This window comes from Lepus europaeus, chromosome 3, assembly GCF_033115175.1.
Source record: "Lepus europaeus isolate LE1 chromosome 3, mLepTim1.pri, whole genome shotgun sequence".
In the NCBI taxonomy this organism is placed as follows: Eukaryota; Metazoa; Chordata; class Mammalia; order Lagomorpha; family Leporidae; genus Lepus; species Lepus europaeus.
In genome coordinates, this window is record NC_084829.1 from 129,118,405 (window position 1) to 129,141,864 (window position 23,460).

The following is a 23,460-nucleotide window of genomic DNA, read 5'->3' on the forward strand; positions in this document are numbered from 1 at the left end:
CTTTTTCCAATGGGGCAATAGGTGTGAAGACAATTAAAAGATGTTAAAGAAAATTACAAAGAATAGGACTTAATGTTCGCGGCCGGTGCCATGGCTTAACAGGCTAATCCTCTGCCTTGCGGCGCTGGCACACCGGGTTCTAGTCCTGGTTGGGGATTCTATCCCGGTTGCCCCTCTTCCAGGCCAGCTCTCTGCTGTGGCCCAGGAAGGCAGTAAAGGATGGCCCAAGTCCTTGGGCCCTGCGCCCGCATGGGAGACCAGGAGAGGCACCTGGCTCCTGGCTTTGGATCAGCGCGATGCGCCAGCCGTAGCGGCCATTGGAGGGTGAACCAACGGCAAAAAGGAAGACCTTTCTCTCTGTCTCGCTCTCTCTCACTATCCACTCTGCCTGTCAAAAAAAAAAAAAAGAGAAAAAAAAAGAAAAAAAGGACTTAATGTTAAAAAATGGTGAATGTTCACTGTCTGATGATAGTAATGTTAACTCAAATGTAAGAGAGCAGAGGGGCATGAGAAAATGCTGATCCAGTGATTTAGCTCTCAACTGATTGCCTTAAATATTAAATCAATCAACACGCCTTGACAATTTATTTTAAATGGCCAATTTTTAAAGTACTATTAAATTGTAGCTATGATTTATTTTAGCTCCATGCACAGTATTCACTTTCATACTCTGTCCCTATGAAAGGCTTTACAGACCAATCACTTTATCCCATTTTGCAAGATGGAAGATAGGTTCAGAGAAATATTGCATCCATATATGTAATGAAACATTGCATCATACCATATAGTTATGTACAACTTGTATATTTCTAAACATTTACAAAAAATTAAGAAGAAAATGATAAAGAACATTTTACAAACAACTATGCTATATGAACTCAGGTGGAAATAACTCTAACCTAAGAGCATACATGCAGTGCTGCTGTAAGTACTGAGGCTTTTTATACTCATGCATTTGCTAATAAATTAATAATTAATCATTACTATTTTATGTTTGTTAATACAAAAGAAAATAAGGGAAATGCAATTAAAAATCCAAGAGTGGAAATGAATTCGGATTTCCTAGTATTTAAAGGAAATTAAACAGATATGAGGGCCCTTCAGAAAAATCATGGAAACTGAATTAAAAGGTTTATTTTAGTGTAAGAAACTTTTGAAATTCATGCACGGTTTTTTCATAATACACATTTTCATGAATTTTTGAAGATCTTTTATATGTACAGATTTCATAAATTTTGTACCAAAATCAATTTATCGTTTAATTCTATTTTCCATGAGCTTTCTGAAATTACCATATACGAGCTTGCTTAATATTTCTCCCAGAAAAGTAAGCAAAACAGAGATCACTGATCTGAAACAAGAAAAACTTCAAAATTTCATATGCCTCAAACCAAAATTGTGAAGTAAATGACTTTTTCTTCAGTCTTCAGTCCCTTCTACAGTTACACTGGGGAATTCTAATCATCTTTTTGCCGAGCTTTGTTTCTGACACTCTGTAAGAACTCAGACTTTCTCGGTTTGTTTGTCCTTACCCACGTGTCCAAGATAATGATTAAGTCAGATTTCTCTTCCCCTATGGTATGTACAAACACAAGACACATCTTTGATTTTCCTAATGATGGAAATTTTATACTGCAGCAAAGAAAGGAGTAGTTGTTTCACATCATATCAAAGACCCAATGGCAATTAAGTATTTTCTATTCCAAATGCAGAAGAGTTTAAGAATTACAAAAATATGCTCATTGATTTAATAGATGTTTAATATTATTTTAAGGGTATTAGATTAACCCTCTGCTGAAGTGTGTTATGTTACAACTGAGTTTCAGAGCCCACAGAATACATTTCCCACACTCTAATTATCATTGTTAAGCTTCTATTTAGCAATTGACTTGCTTTTACTTTTGTATGCTCTAAATCATTTATCTGTTAAATGTTCTCTTTTGTGATTTGTGAAAAATCTCAAAACCATGTGTTGAGCTATCATTATCAAGTGAATGTACCTTAGAACATATAGTTTGAACCCTAAATACATCCTAGATTTTATCTTACTGTTTAGTGTTTTTTTTTTTTTCTCACTGGCCTTATTACGTCATTTTATCTTACTTTATATTTTGATAGGTAAAATTAACTTCTTCTGGGATCAGCTAATTGTAACTGTAGATATGTATTCACACATATCAACACAGACATGTGTTCACAGACATATTCCTATATGTACATTTACATATATCCATACTTATAAATGAATCATTATACATATAAAAATATATGCTTGACCATTAAGAGAAATTATATCCATGTTAAGAACCTTACATGTGGGCTGGCGCTGTGGCTCAATAGGCTAATCCTCCATCTGCGGCGCTGACACAGCGGGTTCTAGTCCCAGTAGGGGCAGCGGATTCTGTCCCGGTTGCCCCTCTTCCAGGCCAGCTCTCTGCTGTGGCCCGGGAGTGCAGTGGAGGATGGCCCAAGTGCCTGGGCCCTGCACCCCATGGGAGACCAGGAGAAGTACCTGGTTCCTGCCTTCGGATCAGCACAGTGCACCCGCCGCAGCGCACTGGCCCTGGCGGCCATTGGAGGGTGAACCAACGGCAAAAAGGAAGACCTTTCTGTCTGTCTCTCTCTCTCTCACTGTACACTCTGCCTGTCAAAAAAAAAAAAACCCAAAAAACAAAAAACCACCACATAAAAAGAACCTTACATGTATTACACTAGTAGCTTCCTTTCCTTCCCCATTTGTGGAAAATACCTGTCATTCTGGGTTTCCTTGTGTCCTTTGTGCATTGGGTTGGATAATCTAGGAAGTGGACTCTTTTCTCTGCTGGTGTGGAGCCAGCCAACTAGAGTAAAATTAGCTAACTTAGGGATCACTTGAAGTCAGTGATGATCTCACAGCTCCCTGCTTTGTGTCACTGAATGGTTAACTTCATGTTTAGGCTCAACTCAGTGTCAAGTTGCTACATTCCCCAGTCCAACTTCTATGGACCTGTTTTGGTTGCTCTGCATATTTATTTCTCATCCTAAGTTTATTTTTGTTATTAAATCCTATCTCTGCCATGGCTGTGACTGCAGTTACAATGGTCAGAGGTGAATTGTAAGGAAATATTGTTAAAAAAAGATCAAAGCACAGATATTTTAAGAGGTATTTTTTAGATGCACCATGTCAAGCGTCACATCAGGTATTTATATTCTAGAAGACTATACTCACTTAATTCTAACTAGTAGGTTTGAATGACAATTATTACAGGAAGATGAGAGCATCCAAAGATCTTGTACTAAATTCTCCTGGAAATTAGTTCATGACCCTGGGTAAGGAAAATGATGCCTGCCTCAACCACCTCATAGAATTTTGTGAAAATGCAATGAAATTATTTTTTGAAAGTGTTCTGGACTGTTCAGATATATAGAGTTAGTAATTATTCTTCATTTTTTGTCAGCATGTTTTACTTCTCTTGATCTTAACTGGTATGTGAGTATATTTAACATCCCATTTTACATATTGTTTTAAAGTGTCTGAACCACCTTGTCAACCACATTTGTCATGATTATAACAAACTGATTGAGGGTTTTAAAAAGTGATCCTGATGGTGTTCTTTTGATCACTGTAGTCCCACGGAGGTGGGCTTCTAATTGGAATCACTTCCTCCGTAGGTAATGAGAGATGAGCTATGGAATTCCAATCTTTAAAGAACACATACATGCACTGTAGGAGTTTTGTCAAAATCCATCCCCTGTGTTGTGTCTTAAAACAATAGCAAATCACTGGGTGATAATAGGAGAGAAGACTGCTTTGTTAATTTAATCATGTGCTTCTCTTCACTACAGTCCCTCTCATGCCAAGAATGTCACCCAGGTAGACTCTTTACAGGTTGTGGGTGGCAAGACACAGGCTGCTCTCCCAAAGGAGACTCTTTTCAAAGACCACAGAGGGAGTGTGGCATGGCCATGCTGTTTGTAGCAGTCACCAGAACTCTTTAATGTCAGATCTTTTGCTTTTATGATATTTGTAAATCCAAGATATTCCAGAGTAGGCTTTTCCCCTTGCCCAACCTTCCACTAAGTTTTTTAAAATGTTTAAAATGATGGTTCCATGGATAGACATTTTGCCTTGCAGTGGTGTTGCTGCTTGGGATGCCTTTGTCCTATAACACAGTGCCGGAATTGCAGTCCCAGATCCGCTCCTGATTACAGCTTCCTGCTATTGTGCACACTGGGAGGCAGCAGATGATGGCTTGCTCAAGTGGAGACTTGGATTGATTTCCCAGATTCTTCCAGCTTTGGTCTGGAACCCAGCTATTCTGGGCATTTGGATAGTAACCCATTGGATAGGAGATTTCTCTCTCTTCCTCTCCCTCTCCCTTCCTCTCCCTCTCTCTCTGCCTTCCTCCCTCCTCCCCTCCCTCCCTCTCTCTGTCTCCTACCCTCTGACTGTCTCTATTTGCCATTCAAATTAAAATAAAGAAATAAAATGGTGAGTCCTCTTCGTTCTAATAGGTTACTACTATCATCTGGAATAAAATTGATTAAATCTTTACAGGACTATCGTGAGTTAAGCCAGATGAATATTATCAAACACTCAAACACTGATACCTGTGATCTGTTCTGCATCAAACATGAGCAAACATTCCAAAGTCATACAAGGTCAGAAGCGGAATGAGATCAGTACTTTGCAACATTTAATTTGTTGTTCTTTCTTTAATTCATTTAGCCATCAAGCGAACCTCCACCGAATTGTTTTGTCATTTAGAATAGAAAATAAATCTACTTGGGGAAAACATAATGGGAGAAAGATTAATTGAGAACATTTCCCTTAAAATAGTAAAGCAGTAGAATTCATAGAATTCACAATGATCCGCGGTTCTTCAGAGAGTCATAGTATGTCGGTTTTGGGGTACGCATTCATGCATGAGAAATGTCTCAGCAGCAGGGAGCTGAATGTGTTACTGAAAGCTGAAGCCCGTGCATGGTTCTTGACTTGGTGTTCAACTCTGTTACTTCAGTGCCCGATGAGAAATATGTTCAAAGAGAAAGATAAATTTTGGATCATGCTAGAAGGTATGGAATGGCAAGGTTGGGTTGGTAGGTTCTTTCAGTTTCTCCTGAAAGTGACATGTGCCTGAAAACCCACATGGAGCAGCTACACACACTGGATAGTAGCAGCCCTGGCAGGAGGGACCCCTGCCAACACCACTCCCATCATCACCCACTCCTCTATATTGAGACTTCCCAAATGCGTAAGACTTCTGTGGATTGCTTCACATTCAGAGGAGTTTGAGTGTGTGAGACTGGTTTGCCTGACTTAGGAATTCCCTAAAAAGCAGTTGCACATTCCCCCTTGCCACCGATGATCACAGACCCAGAACAGTCGAAAGTCAGTTAATAACATGTCACGAGGCTACTGCTCTCCACTGGGCTATTTTCACATCCGCAAAAATAGCAATGTCATTTCATCCTCGATTGGCCAGACCCTAATCTCTGTCTGTGAGACAAGAATGACCAGCCTGTGTACCCCTTTGTCACAGCAGTGCTGGAGAAGAGAAATGAAAGCATGCTGCTAATGACTTTGTGTATGTGCTTCTTCCTTGTCCCCGTGGCTCCCGAACATCAACATAGCTTCAGCCCGACGTGCCATTTAGACCGGAGTCTTGGACTCATCTGTGACGCGTGCCCAGTCGGCTACACAGGACCACGCTGTGAGAGGTAAGCACGTACTACACCACCTTGCAAAATGATTTCTACCTGGGGAGTTACAGAACCGCAGGCGTTGTCATCCTTCACCCTACCCCTGAAAAGCTGCCATGCTCAATGAGCTAAAATAAAGTTTCTCATCACACTTGTCAAATAAACGTTATTATATTTTTGTAGGTTAGTTATTCTCTACAAGTTGCTCTATAAATCTTCATTCACTCAGAGGATGGCTGATTAATGTTTTAATCTTAAAGGTTAAGCATTAACCTGTAGTCTTTCCAAAAAGTATTGCTCAGGTGTAGAGTCATGTACTTTAAGATTTATCAAACTGTCGACATTGACATCATTTATTTTTCATAATTAGCTTTTTGTCCTTAAAATGTAGCTTAACTGTGTAGTTCATAGTTCAGAAAGTGCTACATAATTTACTTTAAATATATTTGAAAATAGAAACAAAATGTAATTTATCATCACGGTTGCTGTCCTTTCCTAATGACTCCTAAGCCGGTATGTTCATCCCTGTGTCTCTGGCTAGGTTGCCTTGTGGTAGAACCATGGATGTTACCTTGGGTAATTTATGTGATTATGTTTCCTCTGGAAATGTTTTTGAAGAGATGATTCTTCTGTATATTCAGGCTCAGGACACAAATGGTAAAGTCTTTCCTCCCTTTGTATTATTGCCATGGGCAACATCTCCACTCCACACCCCCATCTCCCCCATTCGCCCTCCGGCGGTGGCGGGGGGGGGGGGGGGGGGGCACTGAAAATAGTCCTCTTTGCTGGAGTCACTGAGTGCGGGGTGAGGGAGGCAGCGGAAGTGACCTACTTTCACTCTTCCACACCCAGACTAACCCTGAAGTGAGCTATTTCTGCTTCTCCTTTCCTGGCTTCTGGGCAACAATCCCCTGGTTTCAACCTGGGTGCATAAAATACCGCAGCAGGAGCCAATCACGCAGAGAGAATCTAGCTAGCAACCAGGAGCCTGTGGGCATGACTAGTGCCGGTGACTGTTTGTAGCAGCAACAAGTACTATTTGTGAGTATGGCAGCCTCTGAAAATTAGTTATTGAAGAAAATAACTGATATAGGGAGGATTTATGAGTATTTGCAATTGAGACTCTGGAAGTCTTTAATTGTATGTTGTTGTTTTTTTTTTTTTTAAAGAAAGGCATGTGTATACCACTTATTATAATAGAAGAACATGTCATTGCCAAGTTATATTTACATCAAATGATGCACCCCCCAGCTCACTACAGGCAACATTTTTTTAGCAACTGGAAAATGACAGCTGCTCTGTTATACAAGGCCATTAAATTCACTTATCTAGGTGGGCAAATCTCTGATGTATTTATGTTGCTTTGCCTCACACATTATCCATTCTATATGTGTGAAATAATAGTTTCTGAACCATCTATAATTTGAAAGTTTCCATTTTATTTAACAAATATCTGTTTAGTGCCCACCATGTGCTAGGTACAGGGCTAGAAACTGCATATTAGCAGGTATATGATTCCAGCCTTACTCTCGATCAGCTCACATCTTTCTTTAATGCAGGTGAGAGTTGTCACAGGTACTCTGAATAGAATTATAGTTGAATAATAAAAGCCACCAATGGGGAAAAAGAGACCTGGCAGGAAACATGATTTCTTGCCTAAAATCTGTATTAATCTTATGCATATTCTATGTAGCAAATGGCATATTTTATCTCCACCTCGAGTTGTTCAATCAAAATAATGTTGAATCATTATGTAGATTATATGTATTATATAGATAAGGGAATATTACATTTTTTACTAGCCAGATTTTGAATTAGAGTTTTCTAGGAATATTTAGGATTTTTCACTTCATTGTATTTATATGAGCCAAAAGGCATTAGATGGATTCATAATATTAGCAGAAATACTTTTTGCAATGTGCATGTCAAAACAGTAGGGAAGGGGAAGACAAGGGTCAGGATACAGAGAAGATACTAGTTGCCTGGAAAATCTTGTAATCAGAACCATTCTGTAAGTGATTTGTGTGATCAGCACATCCACATCATCTACATAAATCAGCATATAAAAACTGAGACAGTGTTTCCCAAGTACGTATCCCTGGAATCAAGAATTATGTAATCACATGAGTTTAGGAAGTTTCCATTAGCATGTTCAAAATTATGGCATTTCTTGTAGTGTGTAGTGAAGAAATCAATTTGTTTAGCTCAGCATTTCCTAAACATAAGAGGGCATAAATCTTCTGCTCTTATTGTATAGCAAGAACATATGTGAGATTACAACTCAGATAGGAAAGAATTATAATTTATACTCTTTACCTTGATTTAATTTATACTTTGAGCCTCATTCTCTGTGTGGAAGCTATGAACATTTGGAAACATAATCTCAGCCAATTTCAAGTTTTTTCTCCACTCTCACATCCCAACTCGAGTTACAATTCTAGCAGACTTACTAGTATCAAGAGGCTTGTATGCATGAGTGTATAAATGTGAGTCATGGGGTTTGTAAACGTGTGAATTGGGAAAGTGGACATACGATGGTCCCAGCTAGTCTTGAGTAACTCATCTAAGCATGTTTCTGCTGAAGCCTTCCTTTTACCTTCTTCCTAATTACTTTCCGACAAGATTTAGCAACCCTTTTCTTTCATCCTGCTCTTGAGAGCATAGGAATCATTCAACTTCTTTCATTCCACACTGGGGCCCACCAACTTCTAGACAATTGTCGCATCTCCATCTGCCTTTCCTATGCCATCCCATTTTCTGTATGGGGGAGAAGACACAACATTCATAAATTAAATCACAATGTACAGCACATTAAGGACAGAGATCCCACATGAGGAACAAGTGCACAGTGACTCCTGTTGTTGACCCAACAAATTGACACTCTAGTTTATGGCGCCAGTAACCACCCTAGGCTCCCATCATGAGTTACCAAGGCTATGGAAACCTTCCGAGTTCGCTGACTCTGATCATATTTAGACAAGGTCATAAAAGATAGGGTGAGGATAGTAACCAATGATCCTAAGAGTGGCATTAACCAGGTCTGAACAATTATACAGCATTAAGTGGGGAAGAGGACCATCAGTACACACAGGTTGGGAGTAGAGCCATTGGTGGTAGAGTAGAGGTTATGATTACAAAGGAACGAGGCCCAAGAGCGCTAGACAGGGTCTAAATTTTCTTTTTTTCTTTTTTCTTTTTTTTTGACAGGCAGAGTGGACAGTGAGAGAGAGACAGAGAGAAAGGTCTTCCTTTTGCCGTTGGTTCACCCTCCAATGGCCACCGTGGTAGCTCGCTGCGGCCGGCGCACCGCGCTGATCCGATGGCAGGAGCCAGGTGCTTCTCCTGATCTCCCATGGGGTGCAGGGCCCAAGCACTTGGGCCATCCTTCACTGCCTTCCTGGGCCATAGCAGAGAGCTGGCCTGGAAGAGGGGCAACCGGGACAGAATCCGGTGCCCCGACCGGGACTAGAACCCGGTGTGCCAGCGCCGCAAGGTGGAGGATTAGCCTAGTGAGCCGCGGCGCCGGCGACAGGGTCTAAATTTTCAACAACTTCTCTCTGGGTGAGGAGAGGTCCAAAGTGAAGACCTGATTTCACAATTAACCACTGAGAATGTGAAGTGTAATAGCATAACAATTTGAAAATCCATCTACATTTTTATGTAATTATCTCATTGATTCCTATTACATACCAAGGAAGTTCACTTTTGTTTTCTAAATTTCAAATCCAAAATCTTATTTAGATATTTCTTGCTTCGAGATTGTGTGAACCTAGCTCAAGTGTGATCACTCACGGTCACTACGTTGGTGAGACTTTCTAATCCTGAGTCTCCTTGAATGCAAGGCCCAGGGTTGCAGGAGAAATGAAAGAGACAGTTACACCTGGTTGATGGTAGTGTTGGCCGAACTGTGGCTCCAAGGGAGGTCTCAACAGGCCCTTCCTGTGTGATTGTGCCATTTGGTCAGCACATAAAGCCACATGGGGTCTTGAATGTAGCATGCCCTCCCCTTGCCGACACACCTTCGCTGTGGTCCTTGGGTGCCCAGATGTATCCACCTCCCCTTCCCTTTTTCTGCAAATGCCTGGAGAGGATACTATATTTCTAATTTACAGAAAGCCATCATGTAAACAGACCAACTCACGCAGGCTTTAGCTGAGGCTGGCATGCAAAAGGTAAGAGGAACAGTGTTATAGCACAGCAATACCCCTTTGTATTCCAGTTGCCCACTTGTGTGCCTTAGAATGCAGTTCCCTCTCCCTGGAAGACCACTGCCTTCCCCCTCCTCCGCCAAGACTGACATCTCAACAGCTGTTAAAATTCAACACTTTCGTCCTGAAGGGTCCTTGATTGATCCCCATCTAGATGGTGGATTCCTTTTCTGTGTTGTCATACTGGCATTTCCAGGTGTTCTGTTCAATGTTTCAATGTGTGTTTCCTTTCCATGGACTTCAGTCTGCAGACTGGGCCTTATGTATGTCATCATCCTGGAAAAGTGCCCGGTAGTTTGTTGTTGTGTTGTCATGTGAGGTATTGGGGGAAACGCAAGAGCTTTGGCAATTGGCATAGTCTTTCATTGTTCTCAGCCTGCAGGTTATGGGCATGTGGACCATAGATTTCAGCCAAATGTTCTTGAAAAATGATGGTGTAGAAAGAGAAAAACCCCACCAGTGCTCTTCCTTTCTTATGGTTGTTTTCTTCCACATCTGCCGCTGTCTCTCACCCCCTCCGCTCCTGCCACCTCCAGGCCTCTGATGTTGTAGGAAGTCATCAGTGGCAGCCTCTGTATCACCCAGCTGCATGTGCTATCTGTAGCTTATTTGCATTTAAAGAGTCTCTTCCCAAAATACTGCTTTTGGGGTGAAGGAGGTGACAAATGTGAAAAGGAATGGTGACTTTGTTATAGCAACATGTCTTATCCCTAGCAGAGCAGCCAATAAACTTTAACAAGAAAAATGCCCCAAGGCAGATATTTGACCCAGCAGGTAAGTCCAAAGGTTAAGAAACCAGCATCCCACATCTGGGTATCTGAGTTTGGTTCCCAGGTCTGATTCGTGACTCCAGCTGCCCACCAGTGTGGACCCTAGAAGGCAGCAGTGACAGTTTAAGGCGGAATTAGGTGGGAGGCCTGGGATTGAGTTCCAGGCTTCCGACATCAGCCTCAGCCCAGCTCTGCTTGGCACAGGAATTCGGGGAGTGAACCAGGGGATAGAACTCTCACTCTCTTTCTGCCTCTTAACCTCTTAACCAAATAAATAGATAAATAAATAAGTAGATAAATAAATAAATTCAGATGCTCTCGGTCTACCTTGCATATGAAAATGAGAGGGCTTGAGATTTCACATTGCCAGTAGCTTGGGAGGTGAAAATTTGAGAAGCCAAAAAGGTCCAAAGGATTGTGATCTAAATTAATACTAATTAGGTGAATCCAAGTTAATCATTCAATAAAGTGCCATTATTAGTAATAGAAGTTATATGATTACCATACTATAGTCTCTGACCTTAGAATTACTTTTTAATTCCTAATGAAACTTTTTATCAGTCTCTAAGACTACTGCGGGAACACACACACACACATACACACAGTAGTAAAACCTGATCATGCTGCAGGAAATGGTCCCACTTCTAACAAAGTGACATAATTTTTTGTCATGTATACTCACAAATATCCTGTACTCTAAATAAAAGGCAGATGACTCTTTAATTATTCTATTTGATTGTACCTATTTTCTCCTTACACTGAGTGTTTTATTGTTGTCAAAGCATTTTTGACTTATTAATTGGTATCTATGTTACGAGTCATCCCAAAATCTTGTTATATAATGCCATCTCTCCTGAGGGCAGTACGTCATTTCAAGGCGAGTGAGCTGAAAATAATAGGTGTTTGTTGGCTGTGATAATGATCATTTTATATTCTCATTCCAGTGGAGCAAAGTCACTCTCTTAGTGGTAAACAAAATGAGATGTGAATACATGTGGATGTGATCATAAGTCTTGAATAACAAATAAGGAAGGGTGAATCAGGTTAAAATTCGAAATGATATTATTTAGTTTATTAAATAGCATTCCTGAAAGGCTTTTGGAAGAATTATATGTACTAAAATATCATTTTTATAATAAAGAGTTAATAATTATATTTGTGGATGGCAATATACTTCCAAATATGTTAGTACAACTTTCATAATTTTATAAAACATTTTATGAATATAAATAAAACTAATAACCTTATTTATTAAATTATAAAAATTAAAATTATACAATATTAGAGCACCTATAAATTTTCTAGAAAACAGAATAATCATTATGTATCTGAGCCAAACAATTGAGTTTATCTCATCATTGTTATTAAAAAATCTTCAGTATGATATACTAGACTGAAATTATTTATATTTCTTTTTTTTTAACTTTTATTTAGTAAATATAAATTTCCAAACTACAGTTTATGGATTACAATGGCTTCCCCCCCCCCATAACTTCCCTCCCACTCGCACCCCTCCCATCTCCCGCTCCCTCTCCCCTTCCATTCACATCAAGATTCATTTTCAATTCTCTTTATATACAGATTGGCTTAGTATATATTAAGTAAAGATTTCATCAGTTTGCACCCACACAGAAACACAAAGTGTAAAATATTGTTTCAGTACTAGTTATAGCATTAATTCACATTGGACAACACATTAAGGACAGAGATCCCACATGAGAAATAAGTACATAGTGACTCCTGTTGTTGACTTAACAATTTGACACTCTTGTTTATGGCGTCAGTAATCTCCCTAGGCCTAGTCATGAGTTGCCAAGACTATGGAAGCCTTTTGAGTTTGCCGACTTTGATCTTATTCCGATAGGGTCATAGTCAAAGTGGAAGTTCTCTCCTCCCTTCTGAGAAAGGTACCTCCTTCTTTGATGGCCCCGTTCTTTCCACTGGGATCTCACTCACAGAGATCTTTCATTTAGGTTTTTTTTTTTTTTTTTTTTTTTTTTTCCCAGAGTGTCTTGGCTTTCCATGCCTACAATACTCTCATGGGCTCTTCAGCCAGATCCGAATGCCTTAAGGGCTGATTTTGAGGCCAGAGTGCTGTTTAGGACATCTGCCATTCTATGAGTCTGCTGTGTCTCCCACTTCCCATGTTGGATCGTTCTCTCCCTTTTTGATTCTATCAGTTAGTATTAGCAGACACTAGTCTTGTTTGTGTGATCCCTTTGACTCTTAGACCTATCAGTGTGATCAATTGTGAACTGAAATTGATCACTTGGACTAGTGAGATGGCATTGGTTCATGCCACTTTGATGGGATTGTATTAGAATCCCCTGGCACATTTCTAACTCCACCATTTGGGGCAAGTCCGATTGAGCATGTCCCAAATTGTACATCTCCTCCCTCATTCTCACTCTTATATTTAACAGGGATCACTTTTCAGTTATATACTAAACTGAAATTATTTCTATTTCAAATAGTAGAAAGTGCATTTTTAAACAGTGACATCCGCATCTGCGTGTAAATGAGCATAAAAGTAGCATATGATTGAGGAAATAATATTCTGGCACATTGCTTTGTTCTCCTTCAATTGTGATGCTTGCCGAAAGGCTTGTTTTTGATGAGATGGCGTAGCTGAGTTGGCCTGACCCTCACACTTCAGATGCCTGTCTCATTTCTCCTTTGGCAAATGTGGCTTAATGGGAAGCATGAGCACATGTAACTTAAGGATGGGACAGCGGAGTGTAAGTCGGCACTTCCTGTAAGGGTGTATCTGTGATTCGGAACATGAAGGAGCATTTCAAAACATTCCATTTGAATCCAGGAGAATTTAAAGCTGTAATATTTGTTAAATATTCTCTGCATACCTGATAAGAAGTGAAACTTTGGATTTTTCCAATAAAATGTGAAATGGTTTCTAGTAGTTTTATTTCAAGACCTAGAGTTTGCTCAGATCAGCAGTAGGCAGAGTTCAGCCTGTTCCCATAATAAGGAGAGATCCTTCTAGATTTCCCTTTAGTGAAGCTGTCCCTTAACCTATATGCAAGTACACACAAACCTATCATTAATCCAAATACCCACAGCCCCTGCCCAAATGGTAAGAATTTTCTGAGTCACAATTTCCATTTAATAAATTCTGAACTCTCACTGCTGGATTTCGTTGAGAGTCTGTTTCTCAACAAACTATTGCAGCAACAACAAATGTGAACCTTACAAATTTGTAACAAAACAACCCCTTGCCGCAGAGACACATGATGTTTGGTTCTACAAAGACTTTAGAACCGGGACCCGTGTTCCTCCCCAGCACTGGCAGCACGTTTCTTGTTATGCTTTGGTCTTGTCTTCGGTGCCAGTGACAAGATTTTTTTATTCTTCTGGCTGTAATCTAATTACTAGTGGTGCTGGCATGATTTCATGTTAAATCTGCATGTGGTAACAGGGAAGTATTTTCTTTTAATCACCTTGTGTTGGAGACAAGGAATACTTACAAGGAGAAGTCATCATCTTGGAAGACGCAGAGTGTGAAAAATACATAAACATTGCCCCCATGGGTTTCCCGTGTCCCTCTAAATACTCACTGGTGAAATTTGTCTCCTTAGGTGTGCAGAAGGCTATTTCGGACAACCTGCTGTACCTGGAGGATCATGTCAGCCATGCCAATGCAATGACAACCTTGACTTCTCCATCCCTGGCAGCTGTGACAGCTTGTCTGGCTCCTGTCTGATATGTAAGCCAGGTACAACAGGCCAGTACTGTGAGCGCTGTGCTGATGGATATTTTGGAGACGCAGTTGATGCAAAGAACTGTCAGCGTAAGTCCTGAACTATTGATGCTCCTGACAGAATTGATGTATTGTACCTCAAAGTAGCTGATGAGTTCTTGAGTGGAGATGGAAGAGTAGGAAATTATCTGTAATACAAGGATGATAGATGCGCAGCACAGACACACAGTCTGCGTATCCTAAAATATTTCTTTGTACTAGCTACAGGAATAAATTCTTTGAAAATTGTTGAATTGTTGAAGTAGCATGGCTTTTCAAATAATATATACATTTCTGTTTACATGTAAGAAGAAGATTTTGAAATGATCTTACTTATGTTCATAGCAGGAAGAACTTAGGAATTAAGCCCCATTCTTCCTTTCTTTTTGATCTCAAGGCCAGTAATTTGCTTAAAATAAATTTATCTGACCATATTATTTCATTAGTACCTGTCAATTGGTGTTGACCAGTTCTGCTTTCATATTCTTGTATTTCATAATAGGTGTAAAATTGTGCCAATATTTTCTCATGCTGGCATTTATAATTGAGTGATTAACCTTTCTTTCTTTTAGGACAATTCATGCTTTTTCTATTTTTCCCTTACACAAAATTAACTGCTCTAAGGCTTCATACATATTGATAAGGACATTCTTCCTCTGTTCTTTGCCTCCTTAGCTGTAGCATTCAGTGTTGCATAGAATTGTCCTATGCTTCATATTAATGGTAGTAAATACAAGGGGGAGCCTGTTGTAGAGAGTCAAGAGGAATGTGAATCCTCACTAGCACTCTGGTACTTTATGCTGCCATGGGCAAGCTGCAATCATCTTTAGCAAAGCATATTGTGAGACCAGCCCAACAGTTCGTTTCTGCTGTATTTATGATGGAAGAAGAGAGACTCTTCCACTCATTCAGGTAGGTCCCAGGATTTGCAGAATTTTGGAAATCTTTGGAAATGTAATCCATCATCCTTTCTACTGTAAGCACCAAAGACCTGATGGAGTTTGCCACTTCAATAAGATATGTGTCTTCTCATCATTAGATGAGTGCCAGATTTTACCATGAAAAAACATGATACTATGAAAAATGAAAGTAGCAATGTGTTGAATCAAAAGCAAATTAATATCTCAAATTATATATATATGTATGTGTATATATATATATATATATAAACTGTAAGCTGATAATGTTTTTCAAACAGTATTTCCAAATGGCTCAGAGTCCCTAGCATAGTGAATTTGGAGTATATGGATATAGTTGTACCAGCTGAAGAAATTCTTCCCTTCAAACAGATCATCTAGGAGCTATGCTTTTTAGCCTATGTGACCCTGGGCAAGACATTTGAGACTCATCTACAGAAAAGTTCATGAATGTTCTGTGGAGATTAAAGGGTGTAGCACACCTGGAGTATCCAGTCCACTCTTCCAGGGGCCTGCAGATGTCCACACAGTAGCTCCTTCCATAGTAGGCATGCACTGGTACTCAGGAGTATTTGAGGTTCACTAATTCTAAGGCTATGGTAATCATTTAACAAACTCCTTTTTTGCCCTCCATGAAGTTGAGGGTATTGTTCCACTCATTTTATGATGGTCAACTAGAGATCTGTGTCATGAACTCTTACAAACACATAGAAGAACATGGCAATGAAAATATTTTTGGACAGTCGCCAATTTTGATACTACTTGTCATGAAATAAAGACATGATTATGATTTTTAAAGATTTTCAGTGTATAATTATGAGTAGAAGTATAAGAAACATGCTTATTATCTATTTTAAAATTTTATAAGAGATATTAGCTCTTCTATGCATAGGTGATAAGCTTTAAAGACAAGAACAGCCATGAAAAAATATAGTAGTTACTTGTAGATGTGTTCATGGGAAGTACACACCTACAAAGAAATATGTTTTGTTTTTTAAATTTATGTGTATTTTTATGTTTCTGTTAAAAATGTCACTTTCACAAAATTTTGTATTACTTTGGTTATTTTTAAAGGTTGATTTATTTATTTGAAGGACAGAGTGACAGAGAGGGAGAGTCAGGGAGAGAAAGACAGTTCTTCCATCCTGTGGTTCATTCCCCAAGTAGGTACAATAACCAGGGGTATGCAGCTGAAGCCAGGAGCCAGGAACTCCATTCCAGTATCCCAGGTGAGTGACAGAGGCTGAGTCCTTGGGCCATCCTTGCTGCTATCCCAGGCACATTAGCAGGGAGCTGGATCAGAAGCAGAGCAGCCAGGACTCAAACAGGCACTGCAAAAGTGGCTGCCATTGTTGTAAGCTGCAGTTTAACCCACTGCACCGCAACGCTGGCCCCTGCTTCTGTTATTTTTAAAATGATATTAATTAGCACTATATTTGTGGTAAATTTAATATTGTCGTTCCAACTCTAAGAAAAAGTGACTTCTGAGTTCTAAATAATTTGAGAGTTTTAAAATTCAGAATGAGAAGCCTAATAGGAGATTAGTAGTCTGTAAAACAATTTGAGTGTCCAACTACAAATCAAATTTAAAGAAAATATCTTTATCAATTTTCTGTTGCACTCCAGCTATAGACTATTCTAGGCCATTGCCTGAGGAAGATACCTGGCTGCTGCTTGAGCCAGTGCCTCAGTGGCCACCACACTTGGATCAAGTTAGGAGACAGTGAGGCTAAATTTTGCTGTAAGAAAAAACAGTTTTTAGAAAAGCAATAAAAGGAAGTAGAGTGGATCCAGGTGATCAGAATAGCACAGGCTGGACAGTAGCTATTTATAATGTACTTTATAAGTTGTGCTCAAAGTATTCCGAGACATTGTACAAAATTTACCAAAACCATCTATGATTAGTCTAAATTCTCATGTCATCTCCCCCTCATGTTTTTTATTCAGGAATCAATGCAGTTATATGAACCATTAAAAATACACTTGGAGAAAACAGAGTAAACCATTAATTACCGTTCTAATTGTTGAAAAGGCCGCTTAACTTTTAGACTGATTTATTATATGTTTCAAAATAACATCAGACAACTTTGTAACACAAAAATGACAAAGGATTACTTAAGCTAAATATATTTTCTACTTTTGGTTATCAAAATTCTAAGATAAAAGTTTTTTATAATGTTACGATAATATATTCCTAATGGAGCTGAAGCAAAGTTTTCAGCTTGTATTCTTTTCTAATCTTAAAGAGTACTTCAAATGTTTCTTAGAAAATGAAATTAGGAAGTTTATATTTATGAAAACATTTAGGAATCCATGCACAGGTTTTTGTACATGAATTTTCCTGAAATTTTTGAAAATGCTTCATTTTTATTGTACCTTACAATCATTTTGTATGCCTAACCCCAAAACTGGCACTTAATAAATAATTACTAAACTTGTAAAAAAAATTAGCTAAATGATCCTTGATTAATAGTGTCATTAATATTATTCTATGAGTGCTAATAATTTAGAAAAGTTCTCAAATTTTTTTAGCCTTGCCATCACTATGCCTTGTTTACAATGGGATTATATTTTAAGTTGTCTCCAACTCCAGTGTACCTATGGAGAAGTGAAACAGCATTACAGCATTGTAACTACAACCAGGGGACTCCAAGTCCCAATCAAGTTCTGAATTTAGCTATGTCACTCAGTAAGCATGTCACTTGTGTAAGTGACAGGTTCTGGGAGTTTCAATTTTCTTCATCCTCAAGATTGGAAAAATAATGATGACATTAATATTTCAACAGAACACAAAGTGACTGACACTATGCTAAAGAGACTGTGGTGTCCACAGCTGTGGAATTGTTGGGGGGTGGGTAACACAACAGAATCCCTAACACAGCCCTTAGCGAGTCAGAAAACGTTGCATTACTGAATGTGTAGGTGGCAGTGTTACCAGCTGGGATCAGCAACCCATTAAGATGACTAGAAAGCTTCTCCAGCTACAGATCTCTCTCCTCTTTGTAGCTTGCCGCTGTAACGTCAATGGCTCCTTCTCTGACGTCTGCCATGCTCGAACTGGACAGTGCGAATGCAGGCCCAACGTGCAGGGGCGGCGTTGTGATGAATGCAAGGTAAGGAGTAGAAGCTGACCTGCGAATTTCTTCTTCTTCTTTGGAAGTTTTCTCCAGCTTTCAGTGTCATGTTGTGCACGGCTTAGTATATTAAAAGAAGAATTCAGAAGTACATAACTCTACAGGTGAACTAACTGTGATCAGTGCAATGTTTTCTCAAAATAGGACAATATTCCCGGTATGTTGGCGATGACTTGAAAGCCACATTTCTTTGACGGTGAATTTCTGTACCGTTTGCTATGATTCAGATGTTCCTTAAGCAGCTGACATATAAATTTAACCCTATTATTCCTTTGCCTTAATATTTTGACACTAAAATGTGTCACTTCCTTTTCTTTTGGTGAACATCTTTTTCTGATTCTGCCACTTAGAAGTTATTTCAAGTGGGCATGCTACTCATTTTCACATAAAAAGCTAATCAGAGTATATTTGGCTATGTCATTTTGCTAAAATTCAATATTCAATTAAGTACTATGATTATTGATCACCTGCCTTTAGTAGAGCAAGCATCTTTAGATTCCTCCATGGCAGTGGATGGATTTGCATTAAAATTTATTTTATTGGTAGTAGAGCTGTTAAGCAGAAGCCAGCATTTCCCAGATGTCAAAGTGGCCTTTCTGTAGGACGTTTCAAAATATCATCTGTTCAAGCCTACCTCTTCTCTATGCCGTATGCTCTTTGTTGGTTTCATTTTCATTTTATTTTTCTGTTGGCTTTTAAAGCCCAACACGTGGTGGGACCCAGAGAAGCGATTCTGTGTGCCGTGTGCCTGCAATCCCGTCAGCTCTGTGTCGCCGCAATGTGACAATACAGGAAGATGTGTCTGTAAATCAGGCTTCGTAGGGAGCCAGTGCAACCTCGGCAGGCAGGTGCACCGACAGGAGGAGCAGCCACGGAGACCCCAACGGGTGCTGGGGTCTCCCCAGAGGTGGGGTTCCAGCAGCTCCAGCGGGTGTCCGCGGGGAGCCTACCGCGCCCCAGCTCCGGTAATCCCAAAGGCACTGCATGACTCGTGCCTCAGCATGTTGTGTTGCGTGTGCTGCCGCAGCTGAAGTTCCCCCGTGGCATTTCACTAAATAACAGTTGCTAAATGTGCAAACTGCAAATGCAGAAATTAGACACTTCCTGATTGAAGCGTTGCCTGTTTGAAAAAAAAAAAATGGAGAAAAAGGAAGGGAGAATCAATCCCTAGCTATGCTTGCAGAATAACAAGAGGCGCGATTTGTCAGTGTGTAGATTTGGGACCTGTGGAGACAGGAGGGTACTGAAGAAGGAGAGAGTGAAGTGAAAAGTAAAGAAGACAAGAAAATTCATGATGTGCTTTATTTCACTATCACAAATTCCAAGAAAATAGATTCTGATATCTGACAGCATCAGGCCAAACCCTCGTCTCACTTCTTCCTAGCTGGAAACTCCTAGAATGTTTCTGTAATTCAGCTTTTTCAGCTGCGGTAGGATATTCATCATAGGGTTTTCGGCTACAGATACGAAGAGACTTCCCATGGGCAACCCCTGAGAAGGTTGAAAGGTGAGAGAGGGAGTAGCGTGCAGGGGCTCCAGCTACAACGACTTACAGCTGGAGTGGGAAAGAGACCGAGAAAGTTTGGGTAGGAAAATCTTCAGTCGGTGCACTCAGCCAAAATCTCAAATGCGTGGCCTGGTCTGTGCAAAGTTGCCAAGCAAAACTTGCACATTCAAGGAATCCTGAGTTGGTGCCTTGCTGTAATCAACCATTGACTGGGAAAAGTGTTGAAGAACCATGAGCCAGCATGAGCCTGACTTAGTCCAGTGCAGAAGCTATAACAGAGTGGCATAGACTGAGTGAGTTCCTGTCCGTTCTAGGGGTAGGGATCCAGGACGGAGGCACTGGCAGATTCTCTGGTGAGAGCCTGCTGTCCCTCACTGTAACCTGGCAGCATATCCCTCTGGGACCCCTTTTATTAACCCACTATTCTCATTTATTGAGGCCTTTACCCTCACTCCATCCCGTTGCAAAGGCCTGTCCTCTTTTTCCAGTTCCATCGCTTTGGACATAAGCATTCAAGGCATTGAGAGCTCCTCCGGTGCATTCAAAAGATTTGCAGCTGGAGGTTGGCAGTCATCAGCACTCCATACTGTGGGATCTCTGCTAGGGAGAGATGGGGGGGGGGGGTTGCTCCTTCCAGGCCTCGGCAGGGTAATAGAACAGTATATAAGGCACAAGCATGGAGCATTCTTAGTAAATGGCAGATTTTAGTACTTTTCTATTTCGTTTTTGAGATGAATTTTTTATTATTTTGGAGGCAGAATTAAAGACATAAGGAGAGACAGAGAGAGAGGTCTTCCATCCACTGGTTCATTCCTCAAGTAGCCACTGTGGCCACAGCTTAGCCACTCTGAAGCCAGGAGCCAGGAGCTTCTTCCTGGTCTCCCACATGGGTGCAGGGACCCAAGCGCTTGGGCCACCTTCTACTGCCTTCCCAGGCCCTAGGCAGAGAGCTTGATCAGAAGAGCAGCAGCTGGTACTTGAACCAGCACCCATATGGGATGCCAGCACCACAGGCAGAGGCTAAACCTACGAGGCCACAGTGCCAGCCCCATGGATAATATTACTACTATTATTAAATGAAGAAACCTTAGAAATAATTATTTATTTATTTTTTAAAGATTTATTTGTTTATTTGAGAGGCAGAGTGAGAGACAGAGAGGGAGGGAGGAAGAGACACAGAGAAAGCTCTTCCATCTGCTGGTTCACTCCCCAAATGGCCACAACAGCCAGAGCTGAGCCTATCCAAAGCCAGGAGATGGGCCGGCGCCGTGGCTCAACAGGCTAATCCTCCGCCTTGCGGCGCCGGCACACCGGGTTCTAGTCCCGGTCGGGGCACCGATCCTGTCCCGGTTGCCCGTCTTCCAGGCCAGCTCTCTGCTGTGGCTAGGGAGTGCAGTGGAGGATGGCCCAAGTCCTTGGGTCCTGCACCCCATGGGAGACCAGGAGAAGTACCTGGCTCCTGCCATCGGAAGAGCGCGGTGCGCCGGCCACAGCGCGCTACCGCGGCGGCCATTGGAGGGTGAACCAACGGCAAAAGGAAGACCTTTCTCTCTGTCTCTCTCTCTCACTGTCCACTCTGCCTGTCAAAAAAAAAAAAAAAAAAAAGTAAGTTTATATTGATGCAAAAAAAAAAAAAAAAGCCAGGAGATGAGCTTCTTCTGCGTCTCCCATGCGGGTACAGGGGCCAAGGATTTGGGCCATCTTCCACTGCTTTCCCATCTTCCACTGCTTTCCCAGGCCATAGCAGAGAGCTGGATCGGAAGTGGAGCAGTCAAGACAGCAGCTGGTGCCTATGTGGGATGCTGGTCAAACAGGTCGGAAGCTTAGCCCAGTATAACACAGTGTGGACCCCAGAAATTATTTTTTCTGCCTCAGTTTCACCACCTTGTCAATGACAAAACAAACCAGGACACTCACAGTAGCAATTATCTGCCAGGATCGTCCTGAGGAGTGAAAGAGTTCATATTTGTGAAGGGCTTCAGAGCAGTGCTTGGCACATAGGAAACATAGTATCTGAATTCTAGAATGTATTATTACCCCAAGGGAATAGAATTTATGGGAGCTCATCCATCTTCCCACTGGGACTGGACAGGCCCTCTCTCTCATGCTTGTTGTACCTCATTAATCTCAATTACTGCATGGGAACATTTGCTCCTTAAATTTGTTTACTAAGGTTTTCCTCATGTTTCAAAGAGATTTTTGAAGAACAAAGTTATGAATATTTTATTACTGAAATTTGGTAGTGTTTATTTTGGTATAACTTAGACTTTAAATCTATGTTATTTAAATATTAGAAAAGTATAATAGAAAGATTTCTGCTAGTATATTTTCTTACATTATCAGCTTTAGAATTCTTACTGATAACTGGGATTTGCATTTTCGTTTAATATTGTATTTACTTACTCATTAAAGGTGTATGTGCATATATGAGAATACTTCAGAAAGTTCACAGGTTGCTTGCATTTGGCCTAGTGGCGAAGATTCTGTTATGATGCCTGTATCCTAAAACAGAGTACCAACTCCAGCTCCTGGCTCCAGCTTCCTGCTAATGCACATAGCAGGAGCGGTAGTGATGGCCCACGTGATTGGGTCTCTATCATCCTTGTGGGAGACCTGGATTTTGTCCTGGCTTCCGACTTCGTTCGCAGCCCCTCCCCAGCTAATACAGGCACTTGGCAAGTGAAACAGAAGATGGGATTTCTCTATCTACCAAAAATTTTTAAAAAAATGTTTTTGAAAGTTTTTGGGAAAATTGTATTAAAAGATAGTTTGTTTAAAAAAATTTTTTGAAATCAACCTGCAATATTATTAATACAAATTTTCTAAGAATTTTTCATGTATGCTCATATATATGTATATATATACATATATACCAATATGCAATATCTATACATATATATGTATAGATACAGGCTAAGTGAAGAAAATTTAGAAAATAAGCATGAATGCAAAGTATTACTTTTAAGATTCAGAGAGTTTAAAATATTGCCTTATTATATTCTAGTCTGTTTTCTATGTACTCATATGGATATAAGTTTCTATTTGTGCATGTCTGAGTAATATCTGTGTCATTATAAATTATCATATGCATGTATTATGGAAATATATTTATAATTTTGTATTCTCTTTAATATTTTTCTTAATGTTGTATCCTGTACATGTTCATATCATTGAATTGCTTCAAAATGGAATTTAATTATTGAATATCATTTCATAGTATGAATGTATCATAATTTATTCAACTATTTCTCTAATATTGAACATCTAATTGGTTGTCTGTTACTATGATAAACCATATTTACTGGGCATACTTGAGCTCTAATGGTCCTAATTTCTTATTAATTATGCCAAGTAGCTAGAATTTTACATTAAATTGTCTTTTTGGAATAAAAATGTTGTATTTAGTTTTATATAGGTAATTTTAATTAAAAATCATGTCATTTGTTAGAACTGTTGTAAATTTTCTTCTTAAATTGTATAATGAAATC

General features: G+C 40.0%; 1 protein-coding gene across 1 annotated transcript in view; it reads left to right on the forward strand.

Annotated features, from left to right (window-relative positions):
• LAMA2 (laminin subunit alpha 2) overlaps nt 1-23,460 on the forward strand; it is a 698,138-nt gene that overhangs the window by 413,835 nt on the left and 260,843 nt on the right. Inside the window, exons 18-20 of the mRNA XM_062187263.1 lie at nt 5,614-5,700; nt 14,254-14,465; nt 18,338-18,444. Coding sequence (XP_062043247.1) covers nt 5,614-5,700; nt 14,254-14,465; nt 18,338-18,444 — 406 coding nt within the window. The remainder of the gene's footprint in view (nt 1-5,613; nt 5,701-14,253; nt 14,466-18,337; nt 18,445-23,460) is intronic.